This window comes from Cervus elaphus, chromosome 27, assembly GCF_910594005.1.
Source record: "Cervus elaphus chromosome 27, mCerEla1.1, whole genome shotgun sequence".
Taxonomy (NCBI): Eukaryota; Metazoa; Chordata; class Mammalia; order Artiodactyla; family Cervidae; genus Cervus; species Cervus elaphus.
The window spans coordinates 50,458,799-50,475,434 of record NC_057841.1 but is presented as its reverse complement, the minus strand read 5'-3'; the positions used below and the strand labels follow the sequence as shown (position 1 = coordinate 50,475,434).

Here is a 16,636-nt window from a genome sequence, read left to right as displayed (position 1 = left end):
CAATGGAAAATGAATAGTGGCTCGTTCATCACAAGGAGACAGCAAGGAGATAAAATGATAAGCTCTTTTGTACACTGTACTTTTTAAAAATGCTTTCTTTTACATATAAGATTTAACTTGATTTTCACGAAGATCCTATAAGGCAGGATTTGTCCATTTGACAGACGGGCAAACTGATGCCTGGAGAGGGAAGTAGCAAATCCCATAGAATAAGAAAGCAGAGCCCCCGCAGGGCTGGCTTATTGCCCCCTACTCTTGACTCTTGGGCATCCTGGTTCCACATCTAGGGCTCTGCTGGATCAAGCACACAGATCTCGCCAGGGTTCATCTCAAGCCTGGCTGCCATCTTTGCTCTTACTTGCCCTGTGCCATTTTTCTTTCTTACTTTCAATGTGTGTTTACCTTGCATTGTAGGCATTCTTGTAAGCTGGCTCAAATCCTTCGAAACAAGACAGGTTGTAAATGTACACATTCCTACACAGGATGTCCTTGTTAATCATTTCATAAAGCCTCGCATGGATGAGGTATTTGTGGATTAGCCAATAGCTTCTTTTGTAACCTTAGACACACCCTGTTTCCTTGGGGGTGAAGTGAGGGTGTGGGTCTGCAGGACCCCTGAGGAGCCTTGCAGCTCTGACAATCTGAATATGCTTTTATTTCCAGCCTTGTTAGTCCCATAGTTCAATTCAAGGTAAAGAAGGATCTAAAAATCTGGTTTTTCTAGTATAGCCCTGTTTGCACTAAACCAGTGGCTCTCAGTCTGGGTAGAGGAGCAAAACCTGGAACCTAGGAGCATTCCCCTTCCCGCACTGAGATGACTACACCATACCAATGTTACAGCGTTGACACAGAAATAATTTAACGTTTCCGAGAAACAAAGCTCGTGTAACATAAAGAATGTTAGAGGTACAGCGAAACCTCATTTATTTGCCTACCTCCTCTCTCTGGGACACAGCCAAGAATCTGAAAGGAAAATAAGACCATGCTGAACCACCAGAAGAAGTCATTGAGTACATGCTTTCATACTCACTCCCTGAGGCCCACGTGACGCAAGGGCCGATTTGCTCTTGTTTTATGGCCAATTGTAACAGGCTTGGTTTTCTAGTTTCAAACCTATATGGGACCGGATAGAACAAATGAGAATGTGGGGTAGAGTTCTGTATTGACTCCTTCCAGGAGTCAGCGCTGGCTGATGACTGGCACTGCCAGGGGAGGGTTTCTTTCACTTCTGTTATGCAAACTTTTTCCGATTGTTTAAGCAATTCCCATGAAAAGACTACGACTTGAGCATTTAGCAGTGACAACGTGGCTTGCTTAATCTGAGTACACAGATGCCAGCCAGAGGCACCTGCAGGTAAGACTTGAGATGAGGTGGCAGAAAGTACAGGGATGGGGGTGGAGGGGCAAGGGCACCAGGGGAAATGCTCACCATAAAATGGCTAGAGAGGAAAATGGGGTGAAAATCTGCCTTTATTGTAGGATAAACTCACCCTCCAAACAGGGGAGTTTCCTTGATACACGGACGTTACTTTCAGGATCAAGAAACACAAAGTTTTATTCTCTGAACTGAAAGAAAATGTCAGGCCCAGGATGACTGAAGGCCAGGGCAGGGGAGTGAAGGCTCTGGAAAGTGGATGGCATGGATTTTGGAGGCTGCCATGGACGATGAGCCTGGCTTCTGGGACGTGGGCACCAGTCACACCTCCTGGGAGCCCACTCTCTCTGGTCAAGCTCAGCTCTCATCCTGCCCCGGAGAATAGCCCCAGGACTCTGAGTGTGGAGGGTTGCCCCACCCAGAAGAGAGTGTCCCTCTTGCCCGGGGGATCCCGGGCTCACTGGGTCATTTGTGAGGGGATCCTCTCACCCTCCCAGGGCCTGGGATCGGCCCAGACTGTTTCCTCCTGGTTGTTCAGCTGGAGCTCCTCATCCCTGGTTACACCTGCTGGTGTCAGCATCACGCTTCCCTGACCCCTGCTACCTTACTTGGAACACTGGCTGCAGCCTCTGCCCTGAAGGCCTCTCAGACTCTGTGTCCAGCTTCGGCCTCTGTACTTGACAAGACTTACATGCTTCTCCATTATAGATTTTTCCACCCTTGACCCTGAATCAGGGCTGTGACCCTGTCCACCCCCACCCTCCTAGTTCCATCCTAGGGGCTGGCTGTCTCTCCTGCACTTCATGTGTCCCAGGCCCTAGGGCTTCCAGAATCAAGATCAAAACCCAAGAGAGGGGCGGAGCTAAAAGGACCATGGACTTTAATCGAAGGGGCATACTCCTATCTTCATCTGACCCTGCCAGGAACATTTTCTGGGGTAGTGAGCTTTGGCCTCAAAGACTATAGCCAAATTTCAAAAAGACATGGGTCATACCTCTGATTGTATCCTGGAGTGAGTGACTCAGGGGGACTGAGTCACTTACCCTGGCCACTTTCTGATGGGGCTTTTGTAACTCTAGATTTGGGTCATTCATCCCTATCTTGGTGCTGCCTGACGCATAGCTACCATCCGTGTGACCTTCCTCCCTCCCTTCCTTCTTCCCCTGTCCCTCCATCACTCCCTTCTTCCCTACTTCCTTTCCTTCTCTTCTCCCCTCTTTCTTTTCTTTTGACCTGGGCCTTTCCCATGCCCCAACCATCAGGCCCAACCAGACAGCCAACCCCTGCACCTCTGTGCCCTGTGTGGCCCAGAAAGAGACAGAGAACTGAAAAGAGCAGGGGTGCTGTCTAGCCTTCCTCCACTCACCGCTGACATCAGGCAGGTTATCTAAACCTCCTTGGACCTTAGCACCTGTATCCGTAAAAGGGATCCCCCTGATACCCTGGAGGCTCGTTGTAAGGATGGAATTAAAATGACTCTACAGCCTTTTGTGTATTGTCTGACTCAGATGCTCAGTCAATGGGAGGTATGACTATAATTACTATTAATACTACCAGCACACTTTTTTCACAAGTATTGACAATAAACCTGGATAATTTCAAGTATATTCACTAGACTATTCCTTTAAAGGAGAAGAGAACAGTAGGGCCAAGCTACTCAGGGTCCAGCCCTTCTGTGGAAGACAGAGATGGGGTGGATTACTGACCACACGACACGACTGCTCTCAAAGGCTGTCTCGAGCCCCAGCTCCATGACCCAGCCCGGCTGGCTTCCGGTACCCACTGTTCCACTGGCGGCTGTTTGCTCTGGGGCTGGTGACTTCACATCCCAGGGCCTCCATTTCCTCTCTTGTAAAACAGGAGGTATAGTGCTGCCCGAATCACCAGCGCTGCTGAGAAGTAAACAAGATATTGCTTGTAAAGCACTTAGCACAGTGCCCGACACCCACTAAGTGCTCGAGAAGGGCTCACTGTGATTGTTTTCAAGGGCGTCCCGTCTTACGCAAGAGATGGCTCTGGAAAAGTTGTGAAACCAAATCCCATTTTCCCACTAACTGACTTTGTCACTTCACAAAAGGCTTTATCTTTGCCTCTGATCGTTCTTGGAGGGCAGTGATCTGAACACCTCAGCAGCAGGTTTTCCAGCTCCTCCCAGCTCCACCAGCTCCACGTCACGCAGGAAGAAAGAAGAAAACAGGTGGCACAAATAATAACTCTTTACTGGGTCTATTTGCTATCTATAGATCTGTTCTATCGATTGCTTATCAATCATTTATCGTTAGAAATCATCTATCAATTGTCTACCATTTACAATCATCTATCAATCAATTTATCACCTACCTACATATCTACCTACCATCTACCTATCTGAGAAGGACCATCTATAATTATTTCCTCTCTTTTTACCATGGGTAAAAAATATATATGTGTGTGTGTGTGTATGTAACTCAGGAACAAAGTTTATATTTCTAGCTGACTTTAACCTCTCGTTTTAATTTTGCTTTGAAATTTGGAAGGGGAGTGGGATCGGTTAGAAACCTTTTTGAAAATCTGAACACACTGGGCTGTCTGTCCTGAGAAAGAGCATACTCAGATACTCTTGCAGTTTTTTTCTTATGGTCTAGCTGGGGGGTTTAAGGATCCTTTGAGACCCACCGAGATACCTGGTTAAGGGCCCTGCCCAGCTTTCCTCTGGAAACAACCCCTGTCCCCATAGCAGCAGGTGTCTGGCCAGGGATGCTCTCAAGTCCCTCAGACTTGAACTCCCTAATTCGGCCCCAACCACCTTCTCGCTTTATCTTTCCTCTTGCAGTACCCACTGCTCTAGCCAGTCTGGCTGGCCTTTGTCTCTTTCCTTGGCTGTCACCTCACCTTTGTCCCACTGCTTCCCCACCCACTTATTTACATCTAACCCGAAGTTCAAGTATGTGACGATTTCCTTTGAACCATCGGAGGAAGGTTCTCGGAAGGTGGAGAGCTTGAGAGAGGAGAGGCCCCGGTTTTAGAAGCAGAAAAACAGTGAAAAGCCCTGAAACGTGAGCTTCTTGGGCAGCTGACATCAGAGCTGGCAGGGAGAGGGAGACAGAGAGGGAACCATACGCCGGGCTTGATGGCTTCCCTCCTGCCTGGTTGGAGATTGGGAAAGCCCGTAGCAGCAAAATACCCTGGCTGGTGAATAAGACATCCCTGAGTTCTTATCCCCAGTCTGGCATTGACTAAGCATAACTTTAGACGGGCCACAGGTCACTTCGACAAATTCAGCCTCTGTTCCTTACCTTTAAAGTGAGATTGTGGAAATACTGGCAACTGCTGTGGTGAAACTGACACTCTTGAACATTGCCAGGTCGGCCTCAATGTGCAATATTTTTTTGGAAAATGCAAATTAGTGCTATATATTAGGAGCCATGAAAATGTTCATATACTTCCCATCCTTTCTCTGAGAATCTAAGACAACAATCCAAAATATGGGGGATGTTCATTCATAAGAATGTTCATCCTAGTACTACCTATAATATGGAAAAGCTCTGAGTGTTCAAGAGGACGGAGTGCTTATGTATGCGATATTGTGTCCGCTCGCTGGTGCTCTATGCAGCTGTTAAAAATGGTTGATGTAAAGAATCATGCTTAACATGCGATCTCTGCTCTGCACCCCCACCCTCAGCACACACCCAAGGACCTAGGTGAGGGACAGTGTCTGCACAGCACTGGCTCTCAACCCGGGGCCACTCACCAGCAAGGCCAAACCAATCGGTTACCCGCCAGCACTGCCTCTATCCCCTCAGCGTGGAAGCCCCAGCATTAGTGAAAATGGAGACTGGGGTTTAGATTCTGATTCAGCGGTCTGAGGAAGGGTTCCAGGAATCTACGTGGCAACCAGCAGTCCAGAGATTCTAGCAGAGGATCGGAAGTCCATCTTCTGAGTGACAGCACCACGCTCCAACCACTGCAGTCCATACTCGCCTGCAGAACACAGTGCAGGCTCTTACACCTCTTTGTCCTTCAAGGGGGGCTTCCCTTGCGGCTCAGTCGGTAAAGAATCCTCCTGCAATATGGGAGACCTGGGTTTGATCCCTGGGTTGGGAAGATCCTCTGGAGAAGGGAAAGGCTACTCACTCCAGTATTCTGGCCTGGAGAATTCCATGTAAATGTAAAGTCTTTACCAAGGACTTTACTGGTCCTAGAATTCACTGCTAGGTGAACCTGCTAACTCTAATGGGCAGATGGCTATTTAAGGTAGGCCTTGGGATACCCCAAACAACATGGACAGCCTCAGACAAGGGTCTGCCCTAATGTTTTCCCCCCGTTATGATTAATGGGACTTAACCTTCTGTCTCACTCTGATTTCTCCCACTCTACTCAAAGTCCAAAAATATTCTGAGCTACCTCATGCACTTTTCCAGGATTAAAAGTGATTTTTAACGGTGGTCTTTGTGACCTGGGTTCAGATCCTGGCTCTGAGCTGCCATTCTCTAAAAGGGGAATAATAATATATAGACTTTATAGAATTGTTGCTGAGGATTAAAAGAAATGATGCCTTAGTGCTTGCAGCTATTATGATTATCATTATTTTCCTGTCCTTGGGGGTTAACGGTGAGTCTTTTCTTTGATGTGGTCCTTGTGGGAAGGCAAGGCCCTTGTTTTGATCTCCATCGTGACCATTCAGTTCTGCCTTGTTCTCCCACTCATCCTACAGACCTACCCTTGACCTTAATGAAAATGCCAGCTTCAATAAGTGAAGGTCACTGGGCTGACCATCCAGCCTGGTTGGCTTGTCTGGCCCTCAAGAAGGATCGTGGGCTGTGCTAACCATTCTCAGCACCACCACCCCCCCCCCCACCCCCGGCAATAGTACCCTGACCACCACAAGGGGAGGGGTGAGGCCACCCCCTGCCTGAGCACCTTGGGACCATTTAGGGCAGACACTTTTCTGGAGGGTGTTGGAGCCCTGTTCACGGCTTCATCCAACAGAGAAGGGGCTGGTGTATAGCCCCTCCCCAGCAGTCATCCAGCCCAGCTGCGGGCCCCTCTACTCACCGGTCTCCGTGCACAGTACACCCACACGACCGTGCCCGCGCACACACAGCCCTGCATCATCTTCCCCTGGTCAAACCTGTCCAGCCTTCCTCCTCCTGTCACCACCCTTCCTCCTCCTGGTCAAACACCAGCTAAGGGACAAGTGGGCATCCATGTTAATGCCCAAGGGTATCAATAGCCTGGTTGGGTTAGGGGGCCTCCCACATTTGCAGGGATCCAGGAAGGATAGGCCAACTTTCACCTTATTTACCAAAGAAAATTTGGGTTGAAGCCAGAGTTTGTAGCCAGTATAGCTTGCACCTCAGCTGCCTACGCTGCCTAGACCCACAGGGGCCTGTCTCATAAGGGTCATTTAATATTAGGTAAGTTAGTTGTTTCTCGAGGTTGAGATTCTTAGTTCCTTTTTTTCTCTTCCTTTCTTTCCTCCTTTCCTTGCGTTCTCTGTCTCCCTCCCTGCCTTCCTTCCTTTCTTGCTTTTTTTAGTATTCTGTGCATAAATATCCCCTTAAAAAAAAAAAAAAGACACTGCTAGAAGCACAGAGTTAAGTCGTCTCCTTGCTCTGCTGTTAGGACTAGATGACTGTGCTGGGGAAGACAGTGCCGGGAACACTGGGCAAGGAGTCAGCTGGCTGGGGTTACATGCAGCGTCTTCACCACTGTGCCCAGTATGACCTTGGGCAAGTCACCTCCCCACCCCCAACCTCACTGCCTCACGGTCTGTGGGAGCTAGAAATCCGGCTCTCCCGGCCCCTTGGGGGTGGGGATCAAATGAGGTGAGAGGCCGTGGGCGACAAAGAAGGAAAAGACGAGGGACAAAGACTTGGCCTCACCCAGCTGACTTCATGGTAGATGGTTATCTGCTCATTGTCTCTCCCCTACTGGAAGATCAACTCCATGAGGATGGAGACGTGACATGTGAAGGTGTCGCGTGACGTGTTCACCTTATAGCCACGGCCGAAGCAGTGGGGGCCACGGGGAGGCAGTCCGTACACACCTCGGAAAGGAAGGAGGCCGGAGGGACGGAGGAACGGACGAGGGGCGTTGCCTCCCCGGCCGGAAGTGTAGCCCCTTTCCGGCCACTGCCCCCACCGGCCAAGCCCTCCTCCCTGGACGCCCGCCCCCGGTCTGCTGGCGGTGACAGGCCCAGTCACCCAGAGCACCAGCTGCTCTGCTGAGGCTCGCGGGTCCTCCCCTCCTCCCGAGGGCGCCGCACAATACAATCTTCCGGGAGGGCGAGGCCCCAGCCCCGAGCCGTGAGCCCAGCCTGGCCGGGTACTTCCCCCTCACTTCCCCGGAGACAGCAGTTCCAGCACCCGGGCACCCTGTGCTCAGCCTGAACCTCCTCTCAGAGGCCCCCACCCGAGGCCAGGACGAGCCCCAGCTAGTCTCCCAGCCTACCTGAGGAGGCGGGGAGGGCTCCCAGTACCCGGCCACCCTCACTGGGCCTCACCTTCTTCTCCAGTGCCCACTGGACCAGGCAACCAAAGGCCAGGGGCTTCCCCAGATCACCTCTGTGTGCTTGAAGAAGTCAGGGAGTTAGGTCAAGGTGTCCGGCCAACTGCAGTGGGTCCTGGGTGTTGCATCTGCCACACTAAGACCCAGAAGCAGAAGTGAGTGCAGCTCTGGCCACGGGCAGATTCGGATAAACTTTGTGACTGTATAAGCTTCGCTTACATTCAGTCGTGGCTCCCTCTCTGTTCTTGATGCTCAAGAGCCGATGAATTGTTATCTCACATTGGCATTCTAATACATGTGAATAAAATCTGATCTGAGGATCAAAGTGATAGAGCTGCGTGATTACAGGGACATCCTTGTGAGCATAATACAAACCGGGGAATTCAGAGGAGTGAGGACTCGGCTTGTGGTAGACAGGAAGCTGGGCTGTCTTGGAAGAGGCCAGGTGCGTCTGAAGCGGCCCCTTTTTGCTCCAGCCAGTTTAGTTTTCCTCAAAATTTAATTAAATGTTTAATTAGACATTTGTTGAACACCTAAGAAGTGCAAAGTCGGATGTCAGGGGAAGCCAGTGTTTAGTGAGGCGGTTGGGGGTGGGGGGTGAGGACTGTCTGCTCCAGTTGGGGGGAGGTGGGTGGGTCGTGGCCACTGAAGCACTTAAGAGAGACTAGGGGTCCTGCCCTGTGGTGGTCGCATTGCCTCAATGTGGTGGGATTATGGGTCACCTTCTCATCTGTTTTTTCAGCTATATCAATATTCTCTTTCAAATTATATACTCATATACATAAGGTTTTATAAGAATATTAACCTCACAAGAGTTTTGCATCTCTGATTTCAAAGAGCTCCATTCAGCAGCTCACTCACTTTTTAAGCTAAGCCTCAGTATCCTCATCTGCAGAGTGGGACTCAGGGTCGCTGTGAAAGCCAAGCAGCGTGATGGGTGTAGAAGCCACGGACACCCAAAAGCACTGCACGCACAGGCCTCCTCAGAGGTTGGGCCCTCAGACGTGGCGAGTCGGGGGAGCATGGCTGTTGGCTGGTAATCCCCAGATAAAATCAGCCCCGACTGGGTCTCCTGCTGGTTCACTTGCGTGTGGTCCTGTTTCCACGCTCGTGTGGCAGCCTGTGCAGAGGTGGGGGGGTGGTGCAGGGGGAGGAGTGCTCAGGAATGTGAGAATGCCACAGTCCTCATGAGCTGATTCACATCAAGAATCAGCCGGGGGCCAACAAGGGACGCAAAAATTTCCCGAAGCCCTTTCGCATACCTGACAGCCAGGGTTCTCGCCTTGTTTATTTATGGGCACCTACACTTTTATTCTCTGAGGATGAAAGACAGCCTGGCTGCTGAGTGTCGACCTGGTCAGTCTCCTGGTCGTCATCTCACTCCTAGTTCCCCCGTAGTGAAGTCACTCAGTCATGTCCGACTCTTTAACCCCACGGACTGTAGCCCACCAGGCTCCTCTGCATTTGTCAGGAGGCTAACCTGTATCAAATCTGCTTTTTGTTTATTTGTGTTTTTCAGGTATGTTTTTGTTGTTGTTGTTGTTTAATTGCTAAGTTGTGTCCAACTCTTTGCCACCCCTTGGATGGTAGCCTGTCAGGCTCCTCTGTCCATGGGATTTCCCAGGCAAGAATACTGGAGTGGATTGCCATTTCCTTCTCCAGGGGATCTTCCCGACCCAGGGATTAGACCTGGTCTCCCGCATTACAGGCAGACGCTCTACCCTCTGAGCCACCTGGGAATCGTTCCCCCGTACAGAGGATGAAGATGAGGATGGGGGAGGGCGGGTGACACCTCCAGGGCCATGCAGCCTGCCAGTGGCCGAGCCAGGACTAGAGTCAGTCCTCCTATCTCCTGGATCTATGGTTTTCTCTATAAGCACTTTTATCCCCCAGTGTATTTGTCAGGAGGCTAACCGGTATCAAATATGTTTTTTTGTTGTTTATTTGTATTTTTCAGGTATGTTGTTGTTGTTGTTTAGTTGCTAAGTTGTGTCCAACTCTTTGCAACCCTTGGATGGTAGCCTGCCAGGCTTCTCTGTCCATGGGATTTCCCAGGCAAGAATACTGGAGTGGGTTGCCATTTCCTTCTCCAGGGGATCTTCCTGACCCAGGGATTGAACCCAAGTCTCCTGCATTGGCAGGCGGATTCTTTATCGATAAGCCACCAGGGAAGCCCAACTATATACAGTGAAAAAGACATACAGCGTCCCCAGCCCACAAGCAGCCTCTGTTCCAGTGGGAGGGATGGTCAAATAGAGTTCAATGTAAAGTGAAGTCACTCAGTCATGTCCAACTCTTTTCAACCCCATGGACTTTAGCCCACCAGGCTCCTCCGTCCATGGAATTTTCCAGGCAAGAGTACTGGAGTGGGTTGCCATTTCCTTCTCCAGGGGATCCTGACCCAGGGATCAAACCCGGGTCTCCCACATTGCAGGCAGACGCTTTACCGTCTGAGCCACCAGTTCAATGTAAACATGACATCAAATATAAGCATGCAAGCTGCATGAGTGCTTTGACTAAGGGTCAGAAACAAATAATGGGGGAGGGGGGCGGGTTTTCTAATTTATCTGTGGTAGTCAAGGAAGCCTTCTCTGAGGAGGTGACGCATCTTCACAACCTGAGGTAGGAGAGGGCAAGGCAGGCCAAGGAAGTTCCCACAACAGGAAGGCAGAGGAACTGGTGTGTCTGTCTGTGACTGGAGGATGGGGTGGGAGGTGGGGGTGGGTGTGGAAAGACAGGCAGGGATTTCTCTGTGCCTCGTGGGCCGTGGAGAGCCATCTGGACCACATGTTAAGTGCTCTGCGATGTGACCAGAGGCACGTTTGGAGATTACCTGGGCAGTGCTGGGTGGAAGGAGCAGGACAGGAGTGGGGGCAGGGAGGCCAGTGAGGGGTCCTCCCTGCACAAGTCACGGGCAGAGGGGTGATGGCTGGGGTCGTAGGGGAGGAGGCAGGAAGAAGGCAGATCCGAGATCTGCTTTGGAGATCTGAGTCTTGCACATGGATGACTGGCTGGAGCAGGATTGGGGGGCAGGCGGCGAAAGGAGAGGGAGGCAGCAAGGGTGACTCTGGGTTTCCAGCTTGAGTAACACTCTACCCCAGGGCCATGTGCATCCTCTAGGGAAGACTCGCTCTTGCGCGTCACCAAAGCCTAAGCTCCATCTCAGCCTCCTCCTGGCCAATAACAGCCTCTCAGTTCAGTAAGAGCCATTACTCTGCCTGTTCAGCAGATGGGGAAACCAAGGCACACACACCAGCAAAGCAAACTGCTCCTTAGGGAGCCCGTTGTACGAAACAGACAAAGAGCCAGAATCCAAGCCTGGGGTCAGCCTCTGGGCAGCAGTGTCCAAAGACCCAGGTGTTATGTCCAGTGGTTATGATTTATCAAGCCATGTGACCTCAAACAAAAGATATGGCCTCTCTGAGCCCTAGTTTCCTCATCAGTAAAGGGGGGAGGATGAAAGGACCTACGTCCTAGTGTGGCTGCAAGGATTAAGTGAGGGGCTAGATGCTCCGTAGCTGGCAGTGATTAGTGTTCTCAGATGACACGGCCTGTCTCTGTGTCCACCTCTCTACACACGTGTATACGGACATTCAGTAAGTGTGCATGCCCAGACAGAAGCTGTCTGCGTGCCTGCATCACAGCTGAGGACCGGGCACCACTGAAGTTGCAAGTTGACGGTAGCCAATTTGCTGCTTGTGCTTCTGTTTAGCCTTCTGAGCCATTGCTTGGTGGTTGGAGCAGGAGCTTTCATCCGCCCTGGAACAAGAGTGTGTTGTGGGTTTGGAGGCAGATGTGGAAGGCAAGGCGTCTGTAAGCCAGCCTGTTTCCAAGTGCTCTGACCGACCTGACCCAGGAAGAGGGTGGGGCGGGAAGGAGGGGGAGAGGGGGTGAGTAAGAGGGAGGGGGCGAGAACCACCTCCCCAGAGGAGAGGCACAGTAACAGATCTAGAGTCTGGCCCGCCCTGAGGCCCTTCTGTGTGGCTGTGGGAGCCTCTCTCGCCAACCCCCACCCACCCGCCAAGACTCCTTTAGGTTCCTGTTCTCAGGAGGCAGCTGGTTTGGGGGCTGAGAACAGGGGAGAGGCGAAGCTGGAGGGGGGCTGGGGCAGGGCTCCCCACTTTTTGCCCACAGCCCTTCCGAAAGGGCGGGTCCCAGCCTAGCACGCACACACAGTGATTAAGGGGGAGGGTGCAATGACATCCACTGTCCACCGAGGTACCCAGCCAGTGGGCTGGACTGTGGCCAGCTCTCCCCCGGGGCTCTTGGCTGCAATACAGTCAGCCCTGGCACCACCCACTGGCCTAGTCAGACACTCCTTCAGGTCCAGGGGCCAGAGCCCTGCTAGGAGGAGCCGCCTAGGGGTAGGCTGGGCTGGGCACGCAACTCTCCGCTACCCCTCCCTGCAGCCTCCTTCCTCCTCCCCTTCTGCCCACATCCAGCTCCAGCTGGGTTTGAAAGAGGTGCTCCAATCCTCCCTCCCTCCAAAGCAGGCCCTGCCCTGTACTCTCTCCTTTTAGCTGGAAGTTGTATCCATAAACTGGGTCTCCCTTGTCAGCCTGATGGTTTATGCCCGGGGAGAACCCCGTAAACCCGGCCAGCTGCCCTGTCCCCTAGCCCTCACTCCCGCCCCTGCTCACAGCAGCACAAACTTCCAGACCCAAGGGACCACTTCCGGGAGCCCTCTCCCCCCACCCAGGAGTTCTATCTTCATGACTGCAGGACCCGGTTCCTTAATGGACCCCGAAGAGTGCTCTGTGGACCCTGCCCCACGCCGACGAGCCCCCGGTGCTTTATCTCTTCACAAGACCTGAGGCTCTGAGGGTGGCACCCCATGGCGCCCCACCTCCACCCAGGCCGCCAGAACCAAACCTCAACTTGTGGGCGCACAGCCAACATCTCTGGATTGATCCTGACTCCGTCCAGGTCATGCACTGGCACCTTCACCCACGGTGCCTGGGAGTGGAGTGTGGAGTTGCGCTTGATTGGGTATTTCATTAGCGCCTCTGTGGACAAAGGGATTTGACTTTTCATTCTTTGGTTTGGGTGTTCCGGGAGTTTTTGATAAAAAGCTATGGAGTCATCCAGTCTTGGAAACTGTCCACCTGCCCTGATTAAGCACCTTCTGTTCTGACCTCAGTGCCCGGTTCCCTGACTTTGCACCCCCTCCCCTCCCTTCCCCTCCCCTTCCCTCCCCTGCCTTCCTCAGCTCTCCCTGGTTCCAAACCTCTCTGCCCCCCAAAAGGCTGCTATCCATGACCCCCTACCATACAGAGAAGATCTGACAAACTCCTTCCAGCCCTTTGTAGGGACTCTTGCCCCGAACCCATGGGTATTTACAGTTTTAGAACTACACAGAGAGAGAGACCCTTCCTGCCTTCCTGAAGCAAATTTGCCTGCCTGGAGCAGGCTCTCTGCTGGGGCGTGGCCCACAACGGGATGAATCATTAACGCTGGGATTTCAGGCAGGGGGCACCTGCTGGAGGAGGCATTTAAGTCTGAACCATTCTTCCTGGCATGCTGCAAACCCTCTGTCCCATCCTTGGCCTTCATCGACTGATGGATCTTTGGGGTTTACCTTTGGCTTTGGGGTGCTTTCGTGTTGGTGGTAGAGGTGGTGAGGTCCAGGCCTCTCTTTGGTCTCATTTCTTTCCTGCTGATTCTCCATCTCACACGGGGGAGCTGGTCACCAGGGAAGAAGGATCCCCCACCCCCACCCCCTGCTCCTCCCCCACTTCTGAAAACTGCCAGCCTAGGTACCAAGGAGTTCATGAAGGTCCCCCCACCACCCCACCAAGTGAAGGACAGTTATTGGGGAAGAGGGCTGACAGCAGCAGGCGCCTCCTAGCTGGCAGTTTTCGAAAAGGGTGTGGTGTGTGGTTTCAAGGAACAGTTTGGGCAAGGGCGCCCCGCCACACCTCTCTGGGATTGGTGGCTGGCCCACCCCAAATGTGGACTGCTGGGTCTCTGGTTGGCATTTCTGAGTCAGTCTTAGAAAGGAGCAAAGCCAAAGCCAGTCTGGTGATACTGTGTTTGTTGTTGGGGAGGAGCTGCCATAGGCACCCCCACCTCAGGCCTCCGGACTCCCTCTGGGCCAGGTTCCCCTGGGCAACCCAGTGGAGGGTTCTCTGCCTACTTCCTGCACCTCCCTCTTTGTCACTTGCCACTTGAATGCTTGCTGTGCAGTGTTTTATTTGGTAAGTTACACTCACGACCCTTTAAAGAGAAAACATATAATTCCAGTAATTTTATTGGGCTCAGGTTTCAGGCAAATGGGAATCAAATTGCCTCTAAAAATAAAAGACATGCAGAATTGGGGGGGAAAAAAACAGTGACAATGAAAAGCTGCCCCTGATTTGAGATAAATGGTAAGGCATTTTGTGAAATATTAGAGAAAAAAAAACAGTGAGACCCAGGAGGAAAGTGGGGGGCGGAGAACTCCCCCATCACCCTGCTTTCATTTTTGCATTCCCTTTGAGGAAAGGGCTTACTTTGCGTATCAGAAAGTGAGGAGTAAAGCCCGACTGGTAAAATTGGTCCCGGTCCCGAGCTCAACAGTACAGGTGGACGAAAAGGGGCTGCCTGCCAAATACTTCTGGTTGGAGGGAGGGGTGGGAGTGCTCTCTCAAAACCACTCCTGGAATGGCTTAACTCGCCCTGCACGAATCAATGACAACCTCCCGCCGGCTGCGGCAGGCTCCCCTGAGCTGCGCTGCCGCGTGGATTCCCAGCCCGGGACCCTGGCGGCGCTCAGGACACGACCCGGGCACGAGCGGCGTCCCCGGGGCGGCCAGGTGGGTTTGCCGCGGCCTCGGGACCGGACCGGACCGGGCCGGACCGGAGCGGGAGTGGGATGGGCTCGGGACTTTGGGCAGGCGGCCCTGGGTGGAGAGGGGTGGGGATTGGCGGGGGTTGGGGGTCGGGGGAGGCCCCTCGGGCGCCGGGCGGCTGCGTCCCCTCTCCGGCCGCTGCGGGCGTTCGCGCTCCACCGCGGGGACCCCTGGCCCGGGTGGCGGCTCCGACTGGCGCTCGCGCGGCTTGGGTGGCTGCGAATGAGAGGAGTTACAGAGCCGCCCTAGGGCTGGAGCCAAGTGTGATGGGGCCCCCGCGCTTATGCAGGGGCGCGCGGCGAAACGCCGGAAAGAATCGGGGACTCGGGGTACAGCAATTCTGCTCGCGATCCCCTCGCCCGCCGCCCTCGCGGCAGGTTCTGGGGTGGCCGAGAGGGGACAGCGGAGTGCGAGCGGCACTTCGGAAGGTAGTGGCCGATGAACACTGTTAGTTTCAATACCTTGCCCCCCGCCCCCCCCCCCCAAAAAAAAGCTCGCCTCCTTCCAATATCAGACGCAAAACTTGGTTGGGGATGGGGGTGATGTGGAAGCCAAGGCAACTCCTGGCAGAAGTCAGGACAGGGGCAGGAATGAAAGGGGGAATTGGCACAAGTCGCTGGGCAAGCCGGAGGGAGTCCAGCCGCGGTCCCTGGGCTGAATCGCAAGCAGAACAGGGCCGGTGGGCGTCGGTGGGCATAGAGCTAAGCCGGAGACCCCGAGCTCGCTCGCGAGGCGGTCGGGTCTGCGCGCTCTGACCCCCCTCGCCCTCCCGAGCGCCCGGTTCCCTGCAGCGGCCACCGGCTGGCCTGGGAGGGACTGTGGAAAGAGCGCGCGGCGCCCCCCAACCCCCAACAGTCCAGCGCGGTGCCGTTTTCGTGTCTGTAGTGAGGGCTCTGAGGGTCGTCGGGTCTGGTCGTCCTGGTTTCTGGCCTCTGCTGTCCCGGCTGGGGGCCGCTGCCCTCTTTCTTAACCCGGGGACTCGGCTCTCTGGGCACAGGAGGCAGCCTCGTCGCCGCGGTTCATTGGCCGACTGGGGGCGTACCCCTTCCAAAGCCCTCCAAATGCAGAAGTATGAAAATGTAAAGGAAGTGGTTGAAACAATCAGGCAGTTTTTCTCCAGAGTCAGAGAAGATTGTGTGGAAGGGGAGGGAGAGGAAGGGCGAAGGCCCTGCCAGGTTCAAGTTTCAGCTCCGCTCCTTCACCCGGTTTTAAGTCCTGGGGATTAGAACCTCCTCTGGTTAGATCCCCAGGAAGAGAAAGTAGCCCAGTGCCACCCTCTCCCCTTAAGGCCCAACCTGGGCTGAAAGGGAAAAAAAACCCTGCCCTCCTAAAAGATGACTGAGTCAGCCTGTGCTCTGTCGTCTGGGCCTGATATTTGGAACTGTTTCCTGAGTTCTCCCAAACTATCACCCAAGGACAGCCCCGGCGGCTCTCATCACCCCCTTTTCACAGGAAGGGGCTGGAAGCCCCAGGGGCCAGGTGAGGCCAGCGCTCCTTACACAGAACCACCGGCCGCTAGTGCCACCTAGGCCCGGAGGCCTCCAGTGTGGTTTCCAGAACTTCACAAAACCGATAGACTGGGGTTCCGCCAAACACCTCGCAGGACCTGCTGGGAGATTCGGAAAGAACTGCGGCCTGAGCCGCCGCCGAGGGTCCGCCGATACTGATGAATGAGGCTTGCACAGAATAAGCAAAGCCTAGGGCGCAAGCAGGGTGACTTGGAGAAACAGCAGGGAGAGCCAGTGTGGAAAATGAGAAGAGGCACTTTGGCAGCCAGAGAGGTCGCCAAAGGCTTCAGTTAAGAGGAGGCACTGGGGCAGGACCCCGAGGGAGGGAGACAGAAAGAGCACAGGCCTGGAGGTCGTAGAACCTGAGGCTCATCCTGCTGTGTCAAGACTGGGAGATAAGCCAGAGAGGTTCCCGGCAGGGAGGAGAGGGAGGG

At 53.5% G+C, this 16,636-nt stretch overlaps 1 protein-coding gene across 6 annotated transcripts in view; it reads left to right on the top strand.

Annotated features, from left to right (window-relative positions):
* The window catches only part of ZBTB7C (zinc finger and BTB domain containing 7C), a 299,319-nt gene that overhangs the window by 177,195 nt on the left and 105,488 nt on the right, over positions 1 to 16,636 (top strand). For 2 of the 6 annotated variants that reach the window (XM_043889521.1, XM_043889520.1), the window contains exon 1: positions 14,536 to 14,658. The exons of 2 other annotated variants lie outside the window; for them this stretch is intronic. Coding sequence is in view for 2 of the 4 variants with exons in the window: in XM_043889518.1 (XP_043745453.1) it covers positions 14,534 to 14,658 (125 nt within the window). In the remaining 2 variants the exon portion in view is untranslated. Of the gene's footprint in view, positions 1 to 13,831; positions 14,062 to 14,307; positions 14,659 to 16,636 lie in introns of those variants that run through there. 2 more of the 6 variants (XM_043889522.1, XM_043889518.1) reach the window with 2 other exon arrangements.